The 27,510-nt window shown below is 43.4% G+C and overlaps 1 protein-coding gene and 1 long non-coding RNA gene across 2 annotated transcripts in view; one reads left to right on the top strand and one right to left on the bottom strand.

Annotated features, from left to right (window-relative positions):
• Positions 1 to 27,510, top strand: part of LOC144254925 (uncharacterized) — a 32,311-nt gene extending 4,801 nt beyond the window's left edge. The window contains exons 2-3 of the long non-coding RNA XR_013343637.1: positions 10,939 to 11,278; positions 27,046 to 27,510. This is a non-coding gene — a long non-coding RNA (uncharacterized LOC144254925). The remainder of the gene's footprint in view (positions 1 to 10,938; positions 11,279 to 27,045) is intronic.
• On the bottom strand, positions 1,127 to 15,715 carry LOC113196153 (acyl-CoA desaturase 1). The gene is made up of 6 exons (XM_026407908.2): positions 15,335 to 15,715; positions 14,541 to 14,796; positions 11,113 to 11,243; positions 9,487 to 9,692; positions 7,866 to 8,098; positions 1,127 to 5,107 (listed from the first exon to the last, which is right to left on the bottom strand). Exons 1-6 carry the CDS (start codon positions 15,356 to 15,358, stop codon positions 4,908 to 4,910), a joined length of 1,050 nt encoding a protein of 349 aa, XP_026263693.2. The 5' UTR covers positions 15,359 to 15,715; the 3' UTR covers positions 1,127 to 4,907.

The following is a 27,510-nucleotide window of genomic DNA, read 5'->3' as shown; positions in this document are numbered from 1 at the left end:
ATGGTATGAGTTAGTGGGCCAGCATTCCTTTGCATATAGATATCTAGTTATCCCAGCAACACTTGTTAAAAAATGTTATTTTTTCCTTGTGGAATTGTCTGCATACTCTTATAAAAAATAACTGTAGGGTTTATACCTACACTCTTAATTCCATTCTACTGATTTATGTGTTCATATGCCAGTGATATATCACATTATCTTCACTATGGACCCTCAGAAGTAATTTTGAAATCAGAAAGTATCAGTCCTCTAACTTTGAGTTTGTATAGCAAGGTGATTTTTTTGTTTTTGTTTTTGTTTTTGTTTTTTTGTGGCTATTCTCAATACCACAAATTTCCCTATGACTTTTAGAATGAGCATGTCAAATTTTCTTTTTAAAAGTCAGAATTTGATGACAACTGAATCTGTAGATCAGCTTCAGGAATATTATTATCTTAACAATACTGAGTCTTTCAGTCTATTAACATGGACTTTCTTTGTATTTATTTAGGCCTCCTTCAATTTCTTTCAATACCATTTTGTAATTTTCAGTGTACCATACTGTTGATTTCTTTTGTTGAGTTTATTTCTATTTATTTTATTCTTTCTGATGCTGTTATAGAAGTCTTTCTTTAATTTCATTTTTAGTGTGTTCATTACTTGTTTAGAGAAATACAACTGATTTTTGCATATTGCTAATGTATCTTGCAACATTACTGAATTTATTAGCTTCAGTAAAAGTTGTGTGTATTCTTTTGGATTTTCCATGTGCATGTCATAACATCTTCAAAAAGAGATAGTTTTCCTTCTTTCTGTCCAATTTAGATGGTTCTTCTTTTCCTGTTCTGACGGACTTTTTTTTTTTTCCCCAATATCCTTGTTTTCCCTCTAGGGATGAGGGAAAAAATGGTGTTCGATTTAATAGGAACAGACATCTTCTTTTCTGCTGCCCAGAATTGCTGAACAGTTAACATAAATTACCCTTAGGAAGACAGGGCAGATTACTGGGGATGTGACTCTACTGTTTTTGTTTGTTTGTTTTGGGGTTTTTCCTCTTAAAGGTGCAGGACACATACATGATGATAGGCCACAGAGACAGGTCCCAGGAGACTACATGACAGCCAATAAGCTCCAAGACACAGTGCAATCAGATTCACTTCACTTTTATTAATAACAAACACAATCTCAGGTGAGTACCACTAGCTTTGGGGTTGATATTAAAAAAAATTATTCTTCGGTTACAAATAACTACATACATAAAAAGAAGAAAAACCCACCCAGGTAAGGAAAATGTATCCTGTGTATGTTTTCATGGCAATGATAATGCATTCTCAATTTTTGTCTGACTCATTATATACCCCTTCTCCAATAGATGCGTTCAATCTCTTGAGAGAACCATGTAGGCTAATGATGGTATCCAGGACATACGTGCATGTCAATTTCATACTGGATACTGCTACTATAAAAGTCTGCAGGGCTTGAGAATTTCTCTGTTGAGGATCTCAAAGGCTTAATAAAAAGTTTTAGTCAAACCTCTAAACTGCCTAAGAGGTAGGTCAGTATTATTACTCCATCTGAACAAAAGGAAATGTGAGGCACATTATAGTTACGTGACTTGCCCGGTGCAATGATTTCAGTGTGTCCCTTAAAGTTCATGTATTGGAAACTTAATCCCTAATGTAGCAGATTCAGAGATGGGACTTCTGAGAAGGTTCTGAATGGATTAATGACCTTATCTCATTAATAGGTTTAAAAGTGAAGCTCACATAGCAAGTTGGTAAAACAGGGACAAGAGAGGCTAAGATCTTAGCCACCAGTGTAACACAGTTGCCTTACTTCATTTACCCTTCAAACTAGCTTATTTGTACTATCTATTCAGAAACTACACACAGGATATTAATAAACCAAGGAGAAACTTTCTATTTTATGTGCTACCACCATTATTTCATTTAAAGAATAATAAATACATTCAAACTACTTCCACCCACCATCATATTTGAACACTTAATAAAACAGCCATAAATTTCCAAAATGAAGCCCAGAAAGGAATCCTGCAAATACCTGTGCTGATAACCTACCAGGCAGACTCTTATTGATACTAGCCACTTTATAGTCTCTCAAGGAGTAAAGGACTACTCAAAGAGCGTGAGGGCAGATTCACCTGCAACATGGGTTAGAAAAAGGATAAGGCACAGAAATCAGTTTTCAACATGTCCACAAGGTAAGGACCATTAGAAACTCACTCTTGCTAAGAGCAGAGTTTCTCATTATCGTGTTACTTGAATTGAGGCTTCAAACCTTAAGAAGTGTTGTTCACTATACTGGCATGCTTCTACCTACTACATACCCCCGTATATGCTGCAGTCCTCAACCTGGGGTCTGTACCATTTGTGTATGAACGAACATTGAATGGATCAGTTCCATGTTACAGGACTAGAAAAGAAAGTTGAGTTTGCTGTTCATGTATCATAAAGTAGGCATCTGATGTCCAGTAGAATAAAAATCAGCCAAGAGACATTTCCAGGGGTAGGTACAAGTCAGTAGATCTGATCTACAGTGATTTTCTATAAAGTTCTTTTCTACTTTAATGAACAGCTCAAAGACAAGGCTGCCTTAGTGCAGGCTGGCCCCTGTAGCTTCTATACAACTAACACAGGAAGGAAGGTCCTGCTCTCTCACACCACTAGGCCTCAACAGTTAACAGCATTTGGTATTGTATGCTGCCAATCCTAAAGAGCAGAGTTAGGCTTCTGCACTTATGACTGAGGAACAGGGACAGGAAAGGTCCCAGGTTCTGAAAATATATACAATGTTCAACAAAGATCCTGGCATCTCAGATCCCACGTCTTAGCCCAAGCTTTCCAGCAGATCCTGGTTCCAGGGCAGGGACTCCTTTCAATATGCTGCACTTGGGAACTGCCCCCCCCCCCCTTTGTACTTCCCAGAAGACTGTTTCCGCCTCTTCTTTTTGAAAGTATTGCACCATTAGCTGCATACACCAATTAGCCCAAGTTGCTTTGCTGAACACTCTCTGTTCTGACCCAGAGGAGACTGACAACAAGCCATTTTTTACTGTGGCCAGCTCAATGGAAAAATGTGAGCATTGGCCTTGGCTATGCCTCATGAAAGGGATCCTCTTCAAGACAAAGATGTTTCTAAAGTGTCTGCCAGCTTTACTTAGAGCAGTCAGAGTGGGGTACACTCACTGTGGTGGAGAAGAGGATCTGGAGGCCACAGGAAAGTGGCAGTCAACTCTACCTGCTGAAGAGACACAGGGCTGATGCCAATGAGCATTGTGTCTACAGGAGAAAGCCGCCTGGACAGCAAGTCCTCTCTGCCCTGAATATACACAGGAGGCTGCCTGTCCAGAGACAAGAAAATGTCAGGGAACAGACATCACTGGTAAGAGAAAAAAGACGGCTGAGGTAAAGCCAGGAATCCAGAATCAGGGTGGTTAAGAGATTTATTCCTACCTATCCCCCAGACAGTCCTGCATTTGTAGACTGGTCACAGAACAAGGAGTGAAGGGGTCAAATACTATGGGAAGAAGCCTAGTTTTCACTCAATCCTAAGAGAAACTGAGACTAATGAATGAAGCTAACATCAAACTTATTTCATGAGGACACTTAATAACTTACTATGTAACTTCTGACTCCCCTGGATGTGTCATTGGAGTCCTTCCTTTGGGAAGTGATCTCTTATAGCTGCCTACAAGAGCAGTCTGTCAACTTTTCCATCTCCTGTCCATCTGTGGAATGAACAGACCACCCAGAAAATTCTTTCTTTACTTCAAGTTTCTTTTTCAGAGGTAATACTCCAAGTGAAACATTTGCATGTTTCAATTAAAGATTTTATGTCAGTTTATTTTTAAGTTTGGCCCAATTGTATCTTCAAAACTCTGAGCTGCTGTAATGTTGTATTGAACGCATCCAACCTGAAATCTAATCCCATGAAGTAAGACATCTTCTTGTTATTAACAAAAAATAAAGTCCTTCTCCAGGAGAGACCACTCTTACAACTACACAAATGCTTCTTTATTCTTAGTTATTGATTTGCTGTTGTTTCCTATCATCAAACTCCATAACTGAGTCAGGAGAGACAGGAAAAATGCTGTGTGAAGGGGCTCAGTGTCTGTGCTAGGCAGGGTCTTATCCCTGTAAAAGCTTCCTTTTTTCTCTTTTCCCATATCAACACCATCCTTATAAATCATATTCTTCATACTATCTCTCTTCCTGATGATATAACTGCTCTTCAGCTGTATGCCAAATCAAGCTATCTCTCTATTCCATCTAGCAAAGACTAGACTGAAGATAATTAGCAGAGGATGTCTCAGAAGGTTTTATTGTATGTCTAGCTTGAGTTACCTACCTTGAGTCTGAGGACATATTGAGGAAAGAGTTATCTGGGGCAGTGATCATTATGTTTAGATGCCTGAAATTATGCCTAGGCTTGGAAGGTGACACAGACCAGTGGCCAAACATCTGTTGGTTAGGAGGCTATAAAAAGGAAGAGAAAGGAAGGTGACACAAACAAAGCAAAGAACAACAGAAAGAGTAGAGAGAAGAAATAAGTTTAGCAAAGTACTATCATAATAGTTGAGTTGTTTGTTTTAAATTCTCTCTTTCTTTTTTTAGAATTTATTTTTTTAGAATTTATTAATAATTTTTTAAATGACATGTAAAAATGTATGTATTTATAGTGTGCAACATGTTTGGAAGCATATGTATTGAGAAATGTTTATATCTTACTGATTAAAATATGCACTACCTAAAAAAGTTATCAAACCTTTTGCATTTTAAAAGAATACAATACTGGAATGAGTTAAGGTCATCAACTTTAGCATCTGGTAATACTTTTCAGTAGTTATTAACAGAACATTAAACTTCTGCCCAGATGGCTTTAGAAATGAAATCTGGACAACCCACAACTCAGGCACTCTTGTAGCTTCCATCTCCAGTTCTTTTAACCCTGGCCAAGATGGCAGCCTTGGACACTTTCTTCCGGTCATAAGCCAGACCAAGGGCAGCCATGCAGTCAATGAAGAATGTAGTAAAGTTGATGTGCCAGCGATACTCACTGGCAGAGTAGTCATAGGGAAAGGAGTGGTGGTAGTTGTGGAAGCCCTCACCTGGAACAAAACCAAGGAGAGAAGTTAGGGAGCTTGGCAGATTGCTGTTTTCCATATCTCTTGCATAGCAGAGTACCATGAACTTCAGAGAAACCCACTGATAAGTGGATGAGTGGATGAACACTGTGTCTTCTACTCTGAAGCAAACAGAAGCCCTCAGACTAAGCAATGAGTCAAGAGGGCCTGGTCACCCATGGTTTCCTTGGTGAGAAGTTTCCCTTAGGGGATAAGAGAAGTTATCCTAGGAAAGGATTTTACATTGGAAAATACAGAACTTTAGTAAATGCTGGCTCGAGACCCTTGAGCTCTTTGCTTTTGTGCATGTTAGGGTGGGGAGGGGAGGGTACAGAAGAAGAACCATTGCCGTGTTTTTTACAAAACTGAGTAAAAAACACAAGTTTTACTCTGTGCTAATGGTCCCTGTAAAGGTGGAAGGTTCTAATAGAATGATGGCAACAGGGAAAACCAGAAGAAAGCAGACCTAGCCAGGGTCAGGTATTCTCCTAGCCTCTGTTGGTTCAGTGGGCTACTCTGGCTCCCAGTTCTCTGAGGTAATCATGTGTTGGAGGAGGTACCAATAAAACAGAACCATTCTGAAAACCTCTCAATTTCTGAGATTCTGAGAACTCTTGGGAAGAGCATTTCACTGTACTGTAGTGGAAAATAAAGAAACTTAGGATCCTGGACAATTTCTGTAATTGGTAAAATGTTTGGCAACTCTTGGCAGGATTCTTCTTTCTCAACAACTTCCAACACTAACAACATTGGCTCTTATCAGGCCTGGGTAAAGATCAGCCATAATAATAGAGGTTGTTGGACCCTTTGTAGATAAAAGCATCCCCAGATATAGCAGTAATGATAAGAATAGCAAGCAATCAAAGGAGGTTCTGCCAAGCAAATGACTCCAACCTGGGCATCTCAAGGTGCCTATCCCTCTGTATACCAGGCTGTCCATGGTGTGCACTGGTAGGTGGAGGGATAACACTAAGGCTAAGGGTGACCCGGGATTGCCACTTCCACCTGTGGCTTCACAGCAAGACTCTGAGTGAGCACTCATCATGCCTGTAGGTATCAGATTTAAAATGAATCACACACACACAGAGACAAGGAATGGAAAAAGGGGAGAGAGTCAGTGGGAGCAACTGGGGAAAAGAGCTGAAGAAAGACTCTAGAGGAAGGTCAGCTTTGTCAGAGAGGATGAGCATGTGACTGTTGGGGTAAGTCAAGACCAACAAGGTGAGAATGGCAGGAGAGAGTGGAGGAGAGCAATGGGTGAGGGGACATGGACAAAAGAGCAGGTTTGCAGAAGCAAATGACAAATGGGAGAAAGTAAGATATTGGCAACTAGTTTGAACAGAGGGTCACAAAGAGCTGCAGATGTGGAAGCTCACTGGAGTTCCACTTACAACACAGGACACATCTCATTCTAGACTATTCTATTTCTATGAAAATTCCAGATTTGGACAGTGTGTAGGTGATTTATTTCAAAGATGAGTCAAAGTAAGAACAGGCAAGAATTTTCCTGAAAGGAGCAGAAAGCTGTATAGAAGTAAAAAAGAGATAGGAAAAAAATTTCATAACAAAGCTAGTGAATGTGGTCTGGGTTGAGAATATATCAGGAAAAAATTAATGAGGAAAAATGAGTTATGCAGTGATGAGCTTAGGCATGTGAGCAGGGTGACTGCCAAGATGCTACTGGATAAAGAACAGCTTTGATCCATGAGCAGAAAGGGGCACAGATTCTGCAGAAGGAAAACCAACTTCAGGTCTCAGTCAAAGTCTATATTAATTTGGAAAAAAGGACATCGAACCATGAAGGCAGATGGAAGAACTCCATTTTTCTTTATCTGGCAATTGGGAATGGAACTACAGAGACAAATAAGTTCAAGAGCAGTCAAGATTGGATCAAGAAGCAGGAACTTTGATGAAGGTTACCTGCCCTATCAGAGGATTCCCTAAGCAACTTCAGGGAAGGGGGAGTTTCTAGCACACAATAGAAGATTAACAATAAAGGACAAGAGGAGACAGGGTGACAGGTGATGGTAAAGGCCTGCAACCATTGCACTGATGCCCCTCATACTGGCATCACTAAACAATAAGGCATAGCCTACACATTAAAGTGTGGCATATTCATTTAAAAAGCAAAACACTATAAATGTGGCATATGGGAAGTTTATTGAACCCAATTATACTTGTTCTTCATATTTAAATATAAAGCACTAGGCTTACAAGCCATGAAGGTGACCCTATTTTTCTATCAAGCATTTTCCACACTAAAGACTACAGATCTGCTCAGAGTTGCCAAAAAAAGGAAAACTCATTACAGGCAGCATTTAGATACTGTTTTACAACTTCACATTGAAAATAGTATTAATTTTCACCCTTTCTATTTATATAAGAGTTGTTGCCTGATTCTCATAAGGGTTTTCCAATATATTGCCCCCACCCCAGTTTTATAGTTTAAAAAAAATGAGTTTTAAAGGTGTTATAAAAGCCAGGCATGCTTGTGTATGCCAAAAATCCCAGAGACTTGGGATGCTGAGACAGGAGTATCATAAGTTTGAGGCCAGCCCCAGCAAGAGAAACCCTACCTCAAAATAAAAAAATAAAAATGTAGAGCACACTTGAGTTTAATTTCCAATAAGGGGGAAAGGTAAAGTGGTCATAAAAGCACTTTATTCAGGTTTTTCTGACTCCTAGCCAAATACCCCCCAAAGCAGACCACTGGATGCGGTTATGTTAGGCTTTGGTGACTTACCCACAGCTCCCAGGGAAACCAGGACATTCTCTCCAGAGTTAATGTTCTTGTCATAGGGGCGATTTCCATAGAGGTGGGCAGCACTGTTCACCAGCCAGGTGGCATTGACCACTACAGTGTACCGCAGGAAAGTACCAATAAACAAACTGTGTAGGAAGGTTTCACCCCAACAAAACCAGGGCACCAGTGTGGGCAGGATGAAGCACATCATCAGAACAGCGGGCTTGTAGTACCTACATTGAGAGATCCCACAGTGAGTCTGCAGAGAGAGAACTCTCACACCTACCTGGGCTGTCTGCTCTCATGGCTGAGCTGTCATTCCTCCAAACCATGAGAACAGGGTGGCAAAAGCCAGCATAAGGAAATGGAGTGAAATACTTGAGTATATAATAGTACCTTCGACTTCAGATGGGGTAATGTGAATACCTTAAATGACTTTTCTAGGACCACCCCACTAGCAAGTGAAGTGAAGACTGGATTACCTGTCTCCTGATAAGAAGTTCTTTCATCTTTAATGGGACCATAAGGCCACGTTGATCAAACAAATGAGAGTCAAATCTCAAACTCATCAGCAGAGTTTTGCTGCTTGTGCTATTGTCCATTTGCCTTAGGATCTTTAGCTTGCCACCAAGACCTTTGGCACACAGTCTATATTAGGGGCCTTGACTCCATTTGCTGCTACCACTGCCTAATTCTTTGCTCTGCTTTTCCCTCAGGAGGCACACCAAGTGTCCTTGGCCACCTGCAGGTCTCTGTCCCTCCAGAGGCCCTGACCTATACTCTACTCCCAAAAACCAAGCCATTGACACTTCAAGGGAATGGATTGCCTACCTCCCTTTAGCAGTCACATCTATGACTTATATGTCACTGACATACCTACCTCTAACTCCTTTCTATTACTGCCACTGCTTCCCCACCATGGCCCCTCTTCTTGTCTAACCTGTGTCCCTGCCTCTCATCTCTCTCTGGCTCAGTAGTTACTTTCACTTGCACAAGAGCATCCTCTCTGAAGCACACTTCTGACTGTGTCACATTGCTGATGAGGAAACCATTCTGTTTGCTGAATAAAATTTTGAGTCTGTGTCTAGTCCTTTTTCTTGCCCTGCCCTACATGTTAGGCAGAAGGACGTTCTTCAAGAACATGCTTGAGACTTTGGCCTATTCCATTCTTTCTTTTTGTGCTGTCCCTGCTCACACATACTTGTGAAAGTCTCTCTCCATGGATGGATTCTGATACTACTTCATTTATAACCCTTTTTCTCGTGTCCACGCTGAGCATGCACCCTCACGCCATACCTCTCTTAGTGCAGACCATAAATTGCCTCCTATTATGGTGGTTTGGGTACTTGCCTTATCCCTCCATCCCAACAGACAACAAATTCTTAGAAGGGGAGGTCTTAACAACCTTCATTTTTGTGTCCGTGACTATTCCAGTCAGGAAAGATTTGTTGCATTTAACTGATTTCATCAAGATAGCTCAGAGATAAAGGCCATAAGTGATTTGAACTTACAAAACCAGTAAATTCTCAACTTTATTTTGTAAGAGTTAAGAGAAAAGGTTGGGTTCCCAAATCCCAGATGCCTAGGGCCACATCCCCAGCCCCATCTTCCCTTAGCTCACCTCCTCTGGAACATCACCAGCTTCTCAGCTTTTAGGTCAGACAGGTCCAGAGATCCCCCCTTCTCTTTGATAGCTGGGTGTTTGCGCACAAGCAGCCAACCCACGTGAGAGAAGAAGAAGCCGCGGCGGGAGTTGTGAGGGTCGGCATCTGTTTCTGAGAACTTGTGGTGGGTGCGGTGATCTCGGGCCCATTCATAAACATCATTCTAGAGGGACAGAGAAGAGGAACACAGGCCTGAGGAGAGATGCCCTCCTGGGAGAAGTCCAATGCCCAGATGTCTGCAAGGGCCCAAGGCTCTCAGCCTAACCTCACAGAGTCCCCAAGAGTCTGGCTCCAGAAGAGAAATGAAGGGACCTGCCCTCTTCTGCACTCTTCCCTGGAGCCTGAGCAGAAAAGCGACTTACAGTCCCAGACACAAGAACAGCACTGCTGCTTCCTGAATGTTATATGGTGGGGAGGATGTAGGTAAATCATAATGTTCATTTATTTCCTTAAGAAAGAACATTGCAATTCTTCTATCAAAGAATGAGGGACAAGGTCCTCAAGGGGTGCCCACACAAGGGGCATGGAGAAGTATGAAGCAGGTGGCCTCAGGTCCTATTCTGTAGATAAATTTCTGGAGAGCTCTGTCCTGATGCCTTCACAAGTCATAGCTCATTTAACCTAAGAGCAGCATGAAACTCATGACCATGACCACATTTCCAGAGGCCTTCTTGCTTGTGTGGGACTCTTTCTTTTTTTCCAGAATATACTAAATTCTCCTCCTTCCCTTGACCCCATAAGCATCATCAGGTAGGGTGCTAGGGCAAAGATGATTATGCAGATATAGTTAAGACCTCAGATATGGCCAAGACAAAGGGGCTTAACAGTTTTCTAGTTTCCTCTTATGACAAACTAAGCTCCATACCACCAGCTATCCTGTGCCCATTGCTATAACTTAATAGGTATAAAAGTCCCCTCCTTTCCATCCTGTTTGTTATAAATTTGTGCTACAATTGACCTTGCTAGTTGGCTCAGCTAGCATGGCAGCCCCAGATGGGACCAGAAGGTCAGTCCATCCAACCTCTCAATGACTCAGTTTCCTCATCTGCATATTTGGGATAAAAATAGGACCTACCCCTAAGGTGTGTAAGGACTTAATGAGTTAACCTATGTGAAGTGATTATCACAGTCAGGATATAGGGATGTTTGCTCTTATTACCTGAAACAACAGTGTTCCTGAGTCAATGAGACTAATTTTAATGAAATTGTAACAAGATTCTAAGATAATGCCCTTGAAGCATAAGTTTATTATCCAGTGTCTGGCCAGAAAACAAGGCTCAATGCCTGGCTTATGAGTTGTCATCCTTTATGATTGGCCACACTGTGTGAGAACACAGGGAACTTAGAGTGTATAATGACCCTATACCTTTACAGATTTATATAGTGATCCCCGCTATTTCCCTTCCTAGTGATTCTGAAGAGTTCCGTGTGTGAAAAATCTAAGCAATGTCTCATTTGAGAGGACCTCAGAAGACTGGAAAGGTCAATGACTGCCTGCTGGGGCTTCCTCTCCAGGCACAGATCCCCTTCGTTCCACCTTGGATCAACTACGGACTGAGAGCTGAGCAGCACCAGCTTCTTACCTGGAACGCCATGGTGTTGGCAATGATCAGGAAGAGCCGCAGGGGCAGCCGTGCTTTGTAACTTCGGTGGCTCCACAGGCGATGAGCTCCTGCTGTGATGCCCAAGGCACTCACTAAATAGTATGCATAGGCTGCCAGGACAAGACAGTGCAGGAGTCACCAACAGGTAAGTCCATAAAGGCATGTCAAATTGCTCTCCTAAAGCCAGAGCCTGTGTGTGCTTTAGGCTTTGTGTGAGGATCTGCTCCCCCTGAACCATAGGGATGATTTGACATCTGAGGCCTCATAATTGAGAAAATATCAACATTTTCCATCCTTTCCATGTAGGAATGGAAACAAGCTAAGGATTCCCAGGAACTAGGGAGGCAGGACAGTAAGAGAGGAATAAATCTCTCATCACTGTGCCACTGTCATTGTCTGTGTCCAGGGGCATTATTCAAGGTTCTATGTGTTTTGACCTTAACTGACCTTATCTAAAGTTTCAGAGTCCCAGACTACTCCTACAAAGCTTAAAATCCATGGGCAAGAGTTTTCTAAAAATAGCAACCAGAGCTATCTTGGTGCTATTAAACTGGAAGAACCCAAAATTGTAGGGGATGCAGAGCTGTGGCGACCAGCTGGTATAAAAGCTTTTCAATATTGTACCAAGTAGTGCAGCCCTGAAAGAGTCAGCCCTGCACAGTTATATATGGTTCAAGCTTTACCATAGATGTGAGCATTTCATATTTACAGCACATCTTGAGAGGGATGTTACCGACACAGGCACCTTGTAAGTGAGGAAATAGATGCTTTAGAGGATACCTGTTTATCAAGCATCACTTGGCTAGGAAAACTGAAGCCATGGTCTGAAGCTAGGCTTTGTGTGTCAACAAGAAGTTCTTGTTCTATCTCAGCCTTCTGCCCCTCTAGAACTATGCCCAGTTCCCAGGTCTCTCCTTTGCAGTGTTGCTCTTTCAACCAGATTTTCACAAATCAATGCTAATTCGAAACATAGCTGAGAATGTTCAAAGCTGGTAGAGGAATACTAACATTATCCTTCCTCAGTTTCCTTTAGTTTGCAGACTAAGGAGGTGCCAGATATGATCTTTCCTGGGGAAAGGAGGGTAGGGAACCAGGGGCTGAGGCCTTGGGAGAAACTATTAGCAATGTTTCATTCTGACCTGGCAGGTACAACTATGGATCTTCAGGGATCACATTTAGTTGTGGTTCAAGACAGCACATTGTAACAAATTGTTCTAGTTCTTCTACAGACAGGGATAACAGTTTTCTAAAGAGCCTCCTCCTCTTTCTCCTGCCTACTATACCCTATCCTGCTTCTCCTTAAGATTCCTAGGAGAGCCACACAGACAGTGACTGTCTATGGAAAGTTCTGGCCACATTCCCTTTGCTCTGGGCTTGAGGACCCAGGTAACTTAGGCCCTCTGGCCAAGTGGTGATTGAGATCTTCTTCCCTGATACAGTGTCTCACTCCATCTGTACCAGAATAAACCACAGTGGAGCTAGATCCCTGCAACCACAAAAGAAGACATTGGCTTTGGGCAAAGCAGAAACATTTTGACAAGAGGCAAGGGAGCATCTAGGGTTGTTTCATGGTGCAGATGGCTCTGGCCCATTGTTTCCAAAAGAGCACATGTCATCCCATTTTAACAGGGAAATTGTAACAAGATCCCAGTCACTCTGGTGCCTGTTCTCTCCATACCTGTCAATACGTCAAATAGAAGTTTCAGTCAATTAGATTTGTTCTCCCCGCCTCCATACCCTGGGAATGACAGTGTCCACACTGATGGCTAAGCAGCATCTCATAACTCTGCCCTGAGAAGTAGAAGCTTTACCCTTCAGCCCTAAGTTTTGCCAGAGATAGTTATTCAACCCTGGCTTGAGGACTCTTCTATAGTCCTCAGAGAAAGAAGGCTCTTGAAATAGATGATCTAGGAGAAATTCTGGGATGACACACAGTGACCTAAAGAATATGACATTTCTAATCTTTACAAGGTAGTATTTTCCCCTCTTGGTACACGGAAAGAGTTCCATCCTAAGAATGGACATCATTTCAGTTGGAGAATTTTCCAAGACAAAACTCAAGGGATCAGATCTCACCACTTATAACACCTAAGAGCTCAGGTTGGGCAGTGGGGTACCATCTAATACCTGCCAACCAACTCTACACTACTACCCTCCCAAGACAACTGCTAGAAAATACCTCACACCTGCGACTGCTCCAGAAAACCTCTGATTGTCTTTTGGAGAGCGGGTCCTGACTCTCCCAACAGAGAGCAGTAATTTTGCCTCTAGGTCTCGAGAGCTTCCTACTCTCCCTTCCTAACTCAGCCTCAGGGGCAGAGGTGAATCTACTTGCAAAGTGCATTCATGGATCCAGGGGGCAGACCTGCTAACAGCCCCGAGCCATGGGATCTGGGAAAGAACTGATAAAAAGACAGCTCAGAGATGAATTGGCAATTGGAGGCTGAGGCTGCTCAAGGTTCTATTCTCTGGCCTGGCTGTCCCTTCCAAGGAAGAATGGGTAGGTGCCAGGGAAAATTAGTATTGGAAAGTGCTGGGTTCTTGTCATTACATGGCATCTGGAGAGAAGGGAAGGAGCTTGTGGGATGAGGAATGAAACATTCTGCAACCTCTGTCATTCTAAGAACATTTCTTTGGCTGACATTTGCTGTCCCCAGGAGACCTACCTGACAGCAACACATCCATGCAACTTGGGTCATATAGGAGCCTTGTTATTCTACCCCTATGATAGAAAAGGTTGGTCTAGCCAAACGGTCAAGTTAAAATAGTTTTGTGGATAACCACCTTTGGTGTTCAATGCTTTATTATGATCTCTCCTCCTGAGCAGTTTCCTTTGGCTTTATCTCCTGTCTCTGTTCAACCTGCAACCAATAAAACCAGGGTTCCCATGACTCTCAGGTAGTGGACTTGTGGGAAGCAGGACAGAGACAGGCATTCAAATAAATGACTCAAACAGAAATGTTGGGTTCTGGGACAGTAAACTCTCTTTCACTTATCTATACCCCAAAGCCCCCTTGCATCTTGTCTCAATGTTTACTTCCCAGGAAGGGACCCAGACAACTGTCTCTCTTGCATCTTTTTTTTTTTTTTTTTTTTTTTTTTAATATTTTTATTTTTTAGTTCTCGGCAGACACAACATCTTTGTTGGTATGTGGTGCTGAGGATCGAACCCGGGCCGCACGCATGCCAGGCGAGCGCACTACCGCTGAGCCACATCTCCAGCCCCTCTCTTGCATCTTAATCCTACTAGGGTCTCTATCCCCAGCCCAGTCAGTCTCTCAGGCAACCAAAGACTTATGGCTGTCAAAACCTGAATAAAGAGTGGTTGCTGCTCAGTGGAGACCCCACCTTATCAAAGACCAGTGAGAAACCTGAACTACTTGCTCAGGACAAGGGACCTTGCTTACCCCAGAGCCAAGTGTAGAACTTGGAAGTGGGAACCAGTGTGACCCCATACAGGGCTCCCAGGTGCAGCAGACACATGAGGATGATGTTTCTCCAGACATACTCAAGTTTGGGCCTAGGGCCCTCTGCATCCTGGTAGCTGGGGTCATATATGTCATCCTTTATTTCAGGACGGATGTCTTCTTCTAGGTATGTAAGTGTCTTCTCCTCCTTGGGAGGTGCTGTGATGGTGGTGGTAGTGGTATAGGAGCTAGAGATCTGTAAGGAGAGGAAGTGGAGAGAGAGGAGATTGCTTGTTGGCAGGAGGGGCACTTTACTCTCTAATGCAGCTGAGGGGGAGTGTAGAGCACATGCCCCTGCCCCAGTGCCCAGGATACACGAGTGTTGTATGTACCCCAAGAAGGAACAGGGGGGAAGTTTCCCTAAAAAATGTGCAGATAGATTGGAAGAGAAATCTGCAGGTGAAGGAGCAGGAGAGGGCGAGAGAGCGAGAGCGAGAGCGAGAGCGAGAGCGAGAGAGAGAGAGAGAGAGAGAGAGAGAGAGAGACTCTTCACCTAGTAACACAAAAATGAAATTCCACAATCAGATTTTTCTTTACTTTAAAACTTAAGAAAGGAAAAAACGTTGGCGAATCCATCCTTCACATTACAATCCACACCCCCAATCAACCGAGGTCTGCAGAACTCTGGAAATGTGGGCCAGTCCAGGAGCTCTTAACTGTCTTCCCACCAACCAATAGCCTAAAAGACCCCCAGTTCCGGCCGCGGGGCGGGGGGCCACTTCTGGGATGCTCACCTCCTGCAGCCTGTGGGTGGGCATCTGGCTCTCGGGTGCTGGGATCACGCTCCCGGGGCTGAGGCTGCGGAGCGAATTTGGCACAGCTGAGATTGAGGGTGGACTTCGGCTCAGCGATCGGTGGAGCTGCGCTCGTAATACTATGCTGTTGCACGCGGGATGGCTGTGCAGGCCCACCCGCTGTGCGCAGATCTCCCCGGGCGAAATTTAAGGGGTAGAGCTGACAGGGGATGACGGTGCCCGGTATTAACTCAGGCACCTTTTATTCGTTGAACAAGGGGCAAAGTGCTCAGAGCTGCCTGCGCAGAGCTGCCTGAACGCGGCAGCTCTGCGTGGAGATGATGGCAGGAGATGGTAAGGGACAGAAAGCAGTACCGACAAGAATCACAGCGCAGGGATGCTGCAGACTCCTACAGCGCGCCTCCCTAGCTCCTGCCTCTGCGAAATGCAAATGAGACTCCTGTAAACTCTGGCCTGTCATTGGCCAAAGGGAATTTGATGCCACCTCGTCCTGGGGTTACCATTGGCTGGGCTCAATCTGCTGTTGCCTCTGCCGACAGATCTTGGCCCCCCTCCCCTCTTTTTCTGCTTTTTCTCCTTCGCTTCTCTTTTACTGGCTGCTGGACTTCTGCTTGGCATCCCGCGGAGTCGTCCGCGAGACTTCTCTCTGGAAATGGGAGAGGACTTGGTCCGTCAGTGGGAGTTGGTTACAAATCCAGTCATGGTTCCCCGATAACGGTTGGGTATTGGGTAATTTGCACAGGGAATACTGAGGAAATCACAGTGGCACCTACTGTTCACATTACCATCCTATTCTCCCAGACACCTGGGAGGTGAAAATTGGTTTCCATCGAGATGAGCAGAGAGCGTGGGTGCAGCCCGCCTCCATCCCGCAGAAGCCGAGGAACACGGGGGTGGGGGGTGGGGTTAAAGTCATGGACAAACAATGGATCTGCCCCACCCCCCTCCCATCTAGGATGCTAACCCAAGACAGCGCACAGCTTTAGCCACGCAGGCAAAGGCACTTTTGCACTGGAGCTATCAGTCACCGGGCACACTTTACAGGGAATAGCCAGACACCAGGGGGTAATCCCTTCCCTTCCCCATGCCCTTGCCTCCAAAAGGTGTGCAGGAAAGTTCGGAGATACTTCCAATTGTCAAATTATAATTGTGGAGTCTTCTACATGGAAAAAGGCAGGTAGCACAACACAGCAGGAAGCCAAAGAATAGTATGTGGGATAAGAATAGCAATCAAATATTGAATAAACCTTGCAAATCAATTCACAAGAGTCTTTTTGTTTAATCCTCACTGCTACTCTTTGAGGTTTTACTGTATGCTTCCATTTTAAAGAAGAGAAAAGTGGGATATGTAGAGATCAAATAACTTGACCATAGTGGCAGCTGCCCATAAGTTGTGGAGTCAGGAGTTGAGCTCAGAAATGTGATACTGGTCAAATTCTGTGGTTTATCCTTTTTATCCCAGCTACTCTGGAGGTTGAGGCAGGAGAAATCAAAGTTTGAGGCCAGTCTGGGAAAGTTTGCAAACCTTGTCTCAAAAAAAAAAAAAAAAAAAAAAAACTAAATAAATTTAAAGGTAGGATGTGTGATTCAGTAGTAAGCCCTTACCTCCCATTTGTGAGGCCCTGTATTTAATCTCCAGTACCAGAAGTAGCAGTAGTATCAGTTATTGTAGTAGTAGTGAGGAGGAGGAGGAGGAGGAAGGGGGGAGGAGGAGGAAGAGGAGGAGGAGGAGGAGGAAAAGGAGGAGGAGGAGGAAAAGGAGGAGGAGGAGGAGGAGGAAGAGGAGGAGGAGGAAGAGGAGGAGGAGGTGGGGGAAATAACATTTTGGCACTCAAGCTCTTAACTTCTGCTCAGGACTCTATTACTCTGGAACCCTGCAGTGCTCTGACCTCACAGACTTTTCCATCAGGACATAATCTCTGGGTTTGTGGGAGTCCTACCAGGGGAGTTTGGAGATAGGCAGGCTGCTTCCATTTCCAGGTCTCCCTATTGCTGTCCCATCCTCTTCTGAGAAGAGGGGGTGCTAAGGAGCTCTGTGCAGGGTTCCAGAGTAATGACTGGCTTCTCAGGAAGAGAAGCACCTGGGATTGTCTGGAAGCAGGACAGAACTTGCCATCTGGTCTCAGGGACAGGCCAAGTCCCCAACCAGTGACCAAGCACCTCCATTTCATTCCTGGCTCCCTGGCCAGTGGGAAGGTGCTGAGTGAGCCTAGGTGATCTTAGAGGTGGAAGCTCACGTGGTGATGGTTCCGAAGTGCAGGGTGTGGAATCCAAGTCCACCAGTGCTGCTCCTCTTCAGGTTCTCTCAGCAATGTGTGCTCCGCTAAATTCCTTTGCCAACTGCAGGTTTACTCTGTCCTGGTCCAATCCAGACTGCTAAATGAATTACTATAGATTGGGTGACTTTTTCAACAGAAATGTATTTCCCATGATTCTGGTGGTTGAAATTATCGATTGAGGCATCAGCAGATTTGTTCATATTATAGTGATGTTTACAAAGTCGATGTGATCATATATATTTATGTGAGCTCAACAATGTAGAAAATATTATAGAAAGTAGAAAGGAACAGATGTATTAGGCTGAGATCCATATTCTGAAATTAATTGAGACTCCGGATAACTTTTAACAATTTATTCAGTGAGCTTCATTGTTCACATCTATAAAATGGAGATAATACTATTCATTTTGGAAGATTGCTTCAAATACTTAATAATACACTAAGATAAGTTTGGTATAGTGCTATGCAGTTAAGTTGCAGTTGTTACTGTTTCATTTCTGTTGACTTTTTCAACAGAAATGTATTTCACTCAGGCTGGAAGTCTAGACCAAAGCCAACAGCATCAGATTTGGTATCTGGTAAGAATCCACCTTCTTGTTCATGTTCAGAGCTGCAAACTTAGAAATCCAATTTTAGTCTTCTTTCTACATAGAAGACTAATGGTATGTTGATGAAACTCAGTCTTATGCTCAGGGTACTTTCTTATACACAAGAGATTTCCCAAGTCTTTCATTAATACTCTGTCATACTGAGCCATGGTAACAGGGAGTGTGTTCTATTGTCTGTGCTTATTGGGGTGAAAAGGCTTAAGAAGGAATACGTAGAATACAGGAGGTAGTTTGAAGTCTGCCTCTTCCTGCAGAAGCTGGACTGATCATCACCCCAGTGTTTCTTTTGCCGGAATATGGAAAGAAACTTGTCCCAGGGGTTCTAGAGAACTTATGGAAGGATGGGTCATAAGTTTCCCTCCTAGAGACTTCTGTCTCTGGGCTGCTTGTCAGAGTCTAGTAGAGCTGGTAGGCCTGAAGGAGCTGGTTGGGATGGCTATAGTGTGAAAAGGGAGCCAAAGCCAGCAGAAATGGGGTGGTTCTTCTCCCCGTGTGCCCTAGGATAACATGTGGCTAAAATTTATCTTGGTTTAGGAATGGGACCAATTCATCACGTGGGCTAACAGGCATCCTGTTGAATGGGTACTTTTGGTTCTGATGAGCCACAAATGCTGTGCTCTTATTCAAAGATTCATTTCAAATACTCTCCAGCCTCAGAGGTTTTGTTCCATTCTGCTGTGGTTCCACCTGCAAGGAATGAAACAGTGTGAATGCAGGCAGCTCTTGACATGTCTCTCAGACGCAATGTCAACAAAGTCCCTTACTATGAAATGCTATGTGAGTGGACAGCACAAGAATGGATGGCATGAGAAGATAATTTAAAAAAAATGTCCTTTAAAGAACAATTCATAAAGACTTGTACATTTTATTATTTATATCCTAAAACAGACCTTCAGGTCCTCAGGGTAGGTGTTGTAATAAAAACTTTGCAACTCCTCTCAAAAAGCAACCTGCCTAGAACTATTTCACTAGTAAGTTGCTGAAATTATAGTTAAATCCAAGAGTTGCATTCAAATTCAAGGCTCCAAAGTTTTGCTGATATGGTTAAGAAGCAGATCCCCCACCAACACACACACACCTTTTATTTATTTTGATAGGAAAAGACAAGTTCCTATAGGTTCTAGAGGAAGTGAAGAAGTACCAGACACAAAATTATCAGGAGATGTAACTTGATTACTGAATTTACTTATTGAGTAAGGTTAGATATCAGAATGCTGGACCTGCTGAGATTTCTCAAGCCACGTTGTATAACTTGTGTCCTGGGGCAATGTGGCAGATCCACACATTGGGGGAATACTCGTCACTGAGCAGGGAAAAGCAACAGAATGAGTCTCAGCTAAGTGACCAGGAATAAATAGTCCTTGAACTTGCAGATGGGGAGACTTGTCACACGATGAAGCTCTTTGAATCCATTTAAACTTCCTCTGGTCACAGGCTTCCTCCAGAATTCAAAATTGTCCAAAGGGAACCAGAAATCATCTCCTGTTTCTTGGGACCACACTATTGGCTTCCTGTTCAGAGATCCAGTTTTTCAAGTCTGGGGTCCTATTACAGTTATTCCAAAGATCATTGGGAATTAGGCTGCAGGTCCCCTTCTTCTTCCACACAGCTGATCTAATAAGGTGGTTGAGACTGGAACAGTTCCTTATCCTATTTCCCCAAACTAAACAGTCACCTGGAAGTACATCTGGTTGGCTGGTATGTAGAGCCTGGGCACTGGCCCATGTAGGAAGGCTCACTGACGGCCCCTCAACTCAAGTCTAAGCAAGAAGTTCATCTCCTGAGGAAGGAGATTCATGTGCCCAACTCAAGGGTATAATAGCTGCTTTTTCAATCCTGTTTTAGAAGTTGCATACCAGCCATTACCCTTTTTTATGGCTGTGGAGGTGAGTGAGGGAGGGGATGTGTCTATCTCTACTCACTAGGGAACAGTTCAAGGGGAGATATCAAAGAAGCCTGCGAAACCATTGGCTGAGCCTGGTAGCGAGGCAGCACTTCTCAGTTTCCATCTCTGGTCTTGATCTCCACCCCAATCCATATGGGCCCTTTGAGGTGCTTTTAGTGGAAATCAGCTCCGACATACAGTGGAGTCTAGAAGCTTCCCTCTTCCCTTAGCTCCTCTTACTACCCTTTCACCATCTCCTCCATTGGGATATAGGACATCCCTCCCTAGGCACCATCTCCTCCTCCAGATTCGCCTCTTCATCATCCTTATTTATGCACTGCCTGCACATCATCTTCCCCTTCCTCTCTCTCCCCTCTTCAAACCCGAACTCCCAGTTCTCTCACAGCCCCTATCTTGTCCCCTGAGACTTGCAGACACACACACACACACACACACACACACACACACACACACACTCATGCACACACACTCACATGCACACACACAGTAAGAGAGCCCCGACAGGATTGATGGTCATACTCCCTGCTTCCTCCCCCAAGTAGCCCCAGATTCCCTAGCAAGGCAGAAGGCAGAGCTGGGTGGGAGTTGCTGCTCTTAGACTCCCTTTCCTTGGCCCTCTGCTGGGTAGGACGGGCTATGCCTTTGTTCCCTGCTTCTTCAGTTTACAGTGGTTATTTGAGGTACCAAGACTCCACCTCCTTGATCAGAAATGGGGAAAGTCCAGAGAGGCCCTGAGTTGACAAAGCTAGGAGAAACCACACTCAATGTGGCCCCATCCCACATGGACACCGAGGAACTGCACCATCTCCAGTGTGGCACCATCATAGTCTCAATGCAAGAAGCTAAAGACAGACCGCAGAAGAAGACTTATTTTGGATAAACTGGATAAGATAAGCTTGAAGGAGAGACAAGGGAGAGAAGGGGGAATCATAGAGAAGCTGGACCACTAGTCCTTTGGTGGGGAACCAAGCACCAGGGCTCTCATTTCCAGCATCTGGATCTTGGGAGCTGAAAGAAAAGCCAGCGCAGTAGCACACTCCTGGGCAGCAATCTGGCCTGGGGTAGGCCCTGGTAACCTAGCGTAGACAGCCCTACTGACTACATCTCTTCCCCCCCTATGCTTTATCCCAGGAACTTAGTGGCTATTCAGAAACTGATCTGGCTGAACAGAGCTATCTTTTTTATGCAGGCCATGTGTGGGAACCATCAATCTTCTCACAATAACAATATCGGCTGTGCAGCCTTGAAGCCTCACAAAGAGCTTTTACACCTAGGATCTCATTGCACCCTGACAGCAATCCTATAAGAGATAGATGTTATTATTTCCATTCTGAAGATTAGGAAAATGTCATTATAAATAGTTCAGCCTTTCAAAACAGTTCCTAAGGGGTGGAGTCCACCCTGTCCCAGCTATTGCTCAGCAGGGAAAGTGCTGGAAAATGAAGGCTCTTCCTGCTTCTCTCTCCCGCCTGCCTACCATCTCCATGATATTGACTAAAGGGCTCCCAGCCCTTTGTCTTCTTGGAGGGAGGGATGGCTGTGGCCTTTTGTTGAGGGAGGAAACACTGAAGGTCTTTGTGTAGAAACAAGGGCTGCTTGTTCTTGGAGACATATTGTTATCTCAAAGGTGCACCTGGGACTGGCCTTGTGTATGAGAGGCTCTGAGGCAGGACAAGGCTGAATCTGGTCACTATGGATGGGAGGAAAGCGGAGATCCTTGACTTTTGGTAATTCTTGTCTGCCTATCTTGTCTGCCAGTTAGTGCCAATGGATGCTCTTTACTCATTGCTGGCTGTGAAGAAATGCCTGCCTCTTTCAATGAGTTTCAAACTGTCCACAGTTTGATAGAACCTTGCTGTGGAGAACAGGCTGTTCCCTGCTCTGAGTTACTCCATGATACATAAAACAATAGTTTTCAGGCTGTGCCTAACCCTGAGTTACTCTATTTACATAAACAGTAATTTGCCTCGAGTTACTCCATTTCAAGTCCAAGTGCCAATGTAGAATGACTCTACACCTTGTTTGTACAAATAAATAAACGCCTCTGTTCAGTACAACCATAAGGCACAAATTGATAAATAACTTATTTGTGCCAACTTATCAAACTAAATCAGTAGTGCCTTAACACATGGAAAACCCAAATCATACTAGAAACACCACATAAAGAAGCTTATCAATCTCTCCAGACAAAATCCCCTCACCTAAGACTCATAAAAGGAAGACCATCTCCCAAGACTGAAAGTGGTGACATACTGATCCTGCAAGTTGGTCACACAGCATGAGCCTTGTCCAGTAAAACCAGAGACAAGCCTCCAATTCTCTGTCCCTAGGCTTCTGCTCAGTGTGGTTTCTCCTGCCCTTAAGGACTATACATGACTCATTACAAGCTGACATCTCAGTCTGACGCTTCAAGATGACATTGTGAAACTGCCACTCATAGCTGTTCTTTGGATCCTTGCCTTCAATTCTACTACACCTATAGGGACTCTGCATTCTTATCTTCTCTTGCCTTTGCTCTTAGCATGACATCCTATAACCCTGCAGCCACTTTAATCCTTTCTAAGTCTTTCTTCAACCTATACATATCATTGTGTGAAGTGTGATATGTGACTATGATATGTGATATAGATGTTAGGAATGATAGAATAAAAGAACTTGTGACTGCTCAGTGAATTACAGCCAATGAAAGTGGTGTAGCTTGTGAATTCATTGTTATTCAGTAAGTTCTGTCATTGTGGAAACCCAGAAACATATTTGGTCTATGCTAATGGCATATTTGCTCATGACAATTGCATTATCAAGAGAGGATGAAGTGAGCTTGGAGATCAGGAAGAATTTGACTTTCTTGACTGAGCATTTCTAGAACTTACAAGGAAAGGAGAATTTGTATTGTCTGTGGGTGAGCTCCTATCTGCTATTTGTAATGATGGCAGAAGATAACTAGTTACAAAGAACCATGATTAGTGAAGGCACAGTGGTAGAATGGAGAGAGCAGGGGGCCATGGAGAGAATAAGGCCACTTGGTTCAAATGATGGTGATACCAGTGATTAGCCAGGGGTCTTTAGCAAGATAGGTCAAGATACTTAAATCTCCCTAGGCCTTGATTTCCTTCTCAAGAAAGGATAATAACTGCTTTAGTGAGGTTGGTGGAAAACAAAGAAGGTATATCACATGAAATCTAAGATAGGCTCTCCATAAATATCAGTGGTCATTCCATCACAAGGTACATATTAGGGAAGGACTGAACATCATCTCAGTGCTCTGAATGCTATAGATGAGATCAGGCTCTGGCCCTGCTGGTTTAAGTGGCCAGAGAAAGAGCAGGGAGCACATACCACACAGCATGGTCACAACCAATGAAAGTGGTGTAGCTTGTGAATTCATTGTTATTCAATAAGTTCTGACATTGTGGAAACCCTGCTCTGCCTCTTCTGGATGAATGACCTGAGCAAATCTTGAACATTGAGCAGACTTGTAAACATGTGACACATTGCTTCATTTTTCAGTAATTTTGTTTTGTTTTATTTCTGGATAGTTGTTTTTTATAGAAATGTTGTTTTTACATGAATTGGGTTTGTAATCATCATTTTTGAATAAAAAAATTTATAAATATTTTTAAAATTTCCTCCGTTTTCATCTTTCTTTCTTTCTTTCTTTCTTTCTTTCTTTCTTTCTTTCTTTCTTTCTTTCTCTCCTCCTCTTCCTCCTCCCCCCCTACTCCTCCTCCTCCTTCTTCTCTTTCTCTCTCCTTCTCTCCCTCCCTCCCTCCCTTCCTCTCCCTTCTCTTTTTCTTTTTTGGTATTAGGGATTCAACCCACTGAATCACATATCTAGTCAGTTATATTTTCTATTTTGACACAGGGTTTCGCTAAGTTGCTGAGGCTGACTTGGAACTTGTGATCCTCCTACTGCAGCCTCATGAGTTGCTGAGATTACAGGCATGCTCCACTGGGCATGGCTAGTTTTAATTTCTACTCAGATAATGATTGATAGATATAACCCCCAAACCAAAATGTTTTTTTCTCAATGTCTGGCTTCATAGATGATAGCTATATTCTTCTGTCTGCTTCTGCATTCAGTGTATAACAATATGTTGCTTTGCTTGGTGTAGGTGAAGTAAAATAAATATGGCCTTACACAAATATGTTATTGGGTATGAGAGAACCTCAAAACTTTTAAGGGTTACAAAGGAGTCCTGAGAATAAAACTTTTCAGAACCAATTGTGTAGAGACTGAGTCTGAGCTAGTCAAATGAGATAATTTCTTAGAATGGAGGAAAAGAATAGGTGAGACCAGGAAGAGATCCCAGATATTCACACATTCATTCATTCATTCAAACATTCATGAATTCTCACTTAGTGCCAGGCCCTAGGTCAAGTGCTAAGGGCTTTGAAATGGATGAGACACAACCACTGCCTTCAAGGATCCAAGGAGACCATCATTTAAACAACAGTGACGAGTTCGACAGTGGAAGGGGGCTCCAGGACTCTGGGGAGACGTAGGGACAAGTGGCTAGGGAGATCAAGGAACTCTTGCAGTGTCACAGACAGGTGTCCATGAAGTATGAGGAGGCCCAGAGTCATTGTCAGGGAGGCCCAGGGTTATTGCCACTTGCTTGCTTCCTTGCTGTTTGAACAATGTTGGCGCTCAGCTTGGAGGAGCCAGGGTTGGAGGAGGAAGCATTAGCCACCCAAGACCTCGGGCGATGAATAATTGAGAGCTTTGCCATAGTCAGTATCAAAGGGCAAGTAAGGGGTGAATGTCTACTGATATTTCTCTATCGTTTTACTATTACAAAATAATAAAAATAAAATGGGTACATTATTATTAAATTTTTACCTAAAATATAGTCCCTATTTTAAAAAGTCAAATGCCCTCCCTGCAGTCACCATGGAAAGTCACTGTATCATCTCAGCCACTTTCAAGACACACCCAGGTCTACATGAGCTTTAGACAGAGAAGCTTGGATTGTTTGCAGCAGAAGGTGTGTGAGGTCAACAGGACACCCTGTGTGAGCCTGAGTGTCTGCTGATGGTGACAAGAGCAGTGTGGAGGCCCTGATGGCTGATGGCAACAGAGGCAGTGCAAGAGGATCTCTTGGTGCACTTTGTGGAGAATAAATCACACCTCTGAATAACCACAGGGAGCTGCTGGCTCGCAGAGAAGCCAGGATCAGGAGCCTGCTTCTGCTGGACACTTTTGGGTCCTGGGCTGGCTCTCCCAGCTCCCCCTTCCTTCCCTCTTCTCTCTCCCCAGGCACTGGCCCATTTTGTTTCCTCCTGACCCACCTCTGCCTGCAGCTTTGGTGTCCTCTTTTTTTCTCCTTGGCCCCTGCCTCACAGCCTTTACCCTGTCCTCCTGTTTTTGACATAAGCCTAGTATTTTTCAAATACTCTCCCTGCTGGGAACTCCAGGAAAACACATTTTCTAATTTTGGTCATTGAACCCCAAGGAAAGTTTGGCAAGGTGTTTTAGGAAGTTCATGTCCTTCAAAATAGAAATGATATCATTTCTGCTTAAATTGTTTTAAAATCAACTAATGCCCTAATTACTTAGATAGTTTTCTATTCTTGTGAATCCATTCAAGAGCCTCTTTGTGAGCATTGAGTGAGCAAGACCTATAGGGAAAAAAAGATGATGCATTTCTTTGAGGTGAACAAAGTTGTCTTAACAGGATATTAGTGGACTGATTTTATTTTGCAACATTTTACCAATTAATTAGTGGTAAGGTCTGAACAGACCTAGTAACTCCAGAAAGTATTAGTTCATGGCATTGATTGATGGGCTGGTTATGGTATTTAATGTCCTGTGTGGACATTAAATACCATTATTGACCTGTGTTGCTTGGACTGCACAGGTACAGGTAAAGTCTAGGGCTTCTGTATGGTGAATTCACCTATCACCCCACCCTACTAAATTAGTCACTTCTCCTGTATCATTTTTTAAGATATTGCATAAAATGGTGGCTCTGAAACAGGGTATCCTCTATATAAGTGGTCACTAATTTTCTTGCCTGATTTCCCATATCTTCAGGGGTCTGCATCTTCTAGGACTCTGTCCTTGGCAGCCTCTAACCTCAACTCCTCTTCTGATGAGTCCTTCATTTCTAGTACTAAGCATGTTTTGGGCTCAGCTAGATATAGCAGCATAGTGAAGTTTTTGGGTCTCAGCTTAATGTGAGTCTCTGTTGATTTAGCTTTTCCAAGATGGTCAGTCTCTGGGAGATCCTGGGAAAAACAGTTCAAGGAATATGGTAAGAACAAGCACAAGTCTTCCTTTGTGACCTTTTATAGTGATGTGAACAAATAGCACTGACTCTGTAATCTAAGATATTCCCACATTCAGGTCTCTCATGTTATGCTCCAGTCAGAATCCTTAGCTCTCTAGACACAGTGAGCCCTCCTTCCTAGAGACCATAGCTAGAAACATCTCAAGTGACTTTGACTGAAGTCATGCTATTTGGAGGGTAGCATTCTTCCAGAGTATCTATGAAGAACTTCCTTAGCACCTTTGACCTCCTGGTTTGACATGCTATCTTAATAATCTCTTCAGGTAGTTCTGGAACCATGTAAGAATGGAGAAGCCCCTGCTAAGGCTACACTACCTCTGTAAGTCAATTGATGTGCATTCTCTTTCTACTTGCATTTAGAATTGAATAGAACACAGTGTTTTGGCAGCTAATCACAAGTGTATCCTCCTGCCTTGTTCTGTGGTCCTAGCTTTAATTTTCTAGGTATCTGATTTCAGTATTCCATCCCTTGAATGATTCAGGTACATCAACTCAAAATGCATGAGTATGTACAGATCTACTATTCATGCTATGCTAATATCTCAGGTCCACTAGAACCTTCAAGAAGAACATTAACCAATTTCTGAGTTCATTTTTCATTTTCCAGAGTGATCGCCATCAACCTAATGGGATTCCCCTCAGCAGAAACTCATAAAACTCTTTGATCCTGATTCTGAATTCCTAAGAAGAAACCAGCCATGTATAGTCATAGATTCTCTTGAACTTGAATCTTCTGAATTTCAGCCCTAAAGGCTTGATAATACTCATTGACTTTGTTGCTGAGGGAGGTGTGAATGTCCTCACTCTCTCAACTGTAGTCTGTGTTGGACACACTGTTGTGAAATACACTGGTTTTTATAATCCTCCAATGTGTACTGTGAGGAAGTAACCATTTCCTCATTTCCAAGTTCCAACTTTTCTCTCTCTATTGCCCATACAAAGTCACAGGAGTCATTTGCAACCCAATAGCATTAACCAGAAGACGTGCATGGAATAGTAATAAAGAAGAGATTAAAAGGAGGAAATGCCCAAGAAGAAGAATTAGAAGAAAAACAGTAACAATGAAAGAATT

The sequence above is a fragment of the Urocitellus parryii genome, chromosome 5 (assembly GCF_045843805.1).
Source record: "Urocitellus parryii isolate mUroPar1 chromosome 5, mUroPar1.hap1, whole genome shotgun sequence".
Taxonomy (NCBI): Eukaryota; Metazoa; Chordata; class Mammalia; order Rodentia; family Sciuridae; genus Urocitellus; species Urocitellus parryii.
Note: the sequence above shows the minus strand (reverse complement) of the source record. Positions and strands in the feature narration are given on the sequence as shown.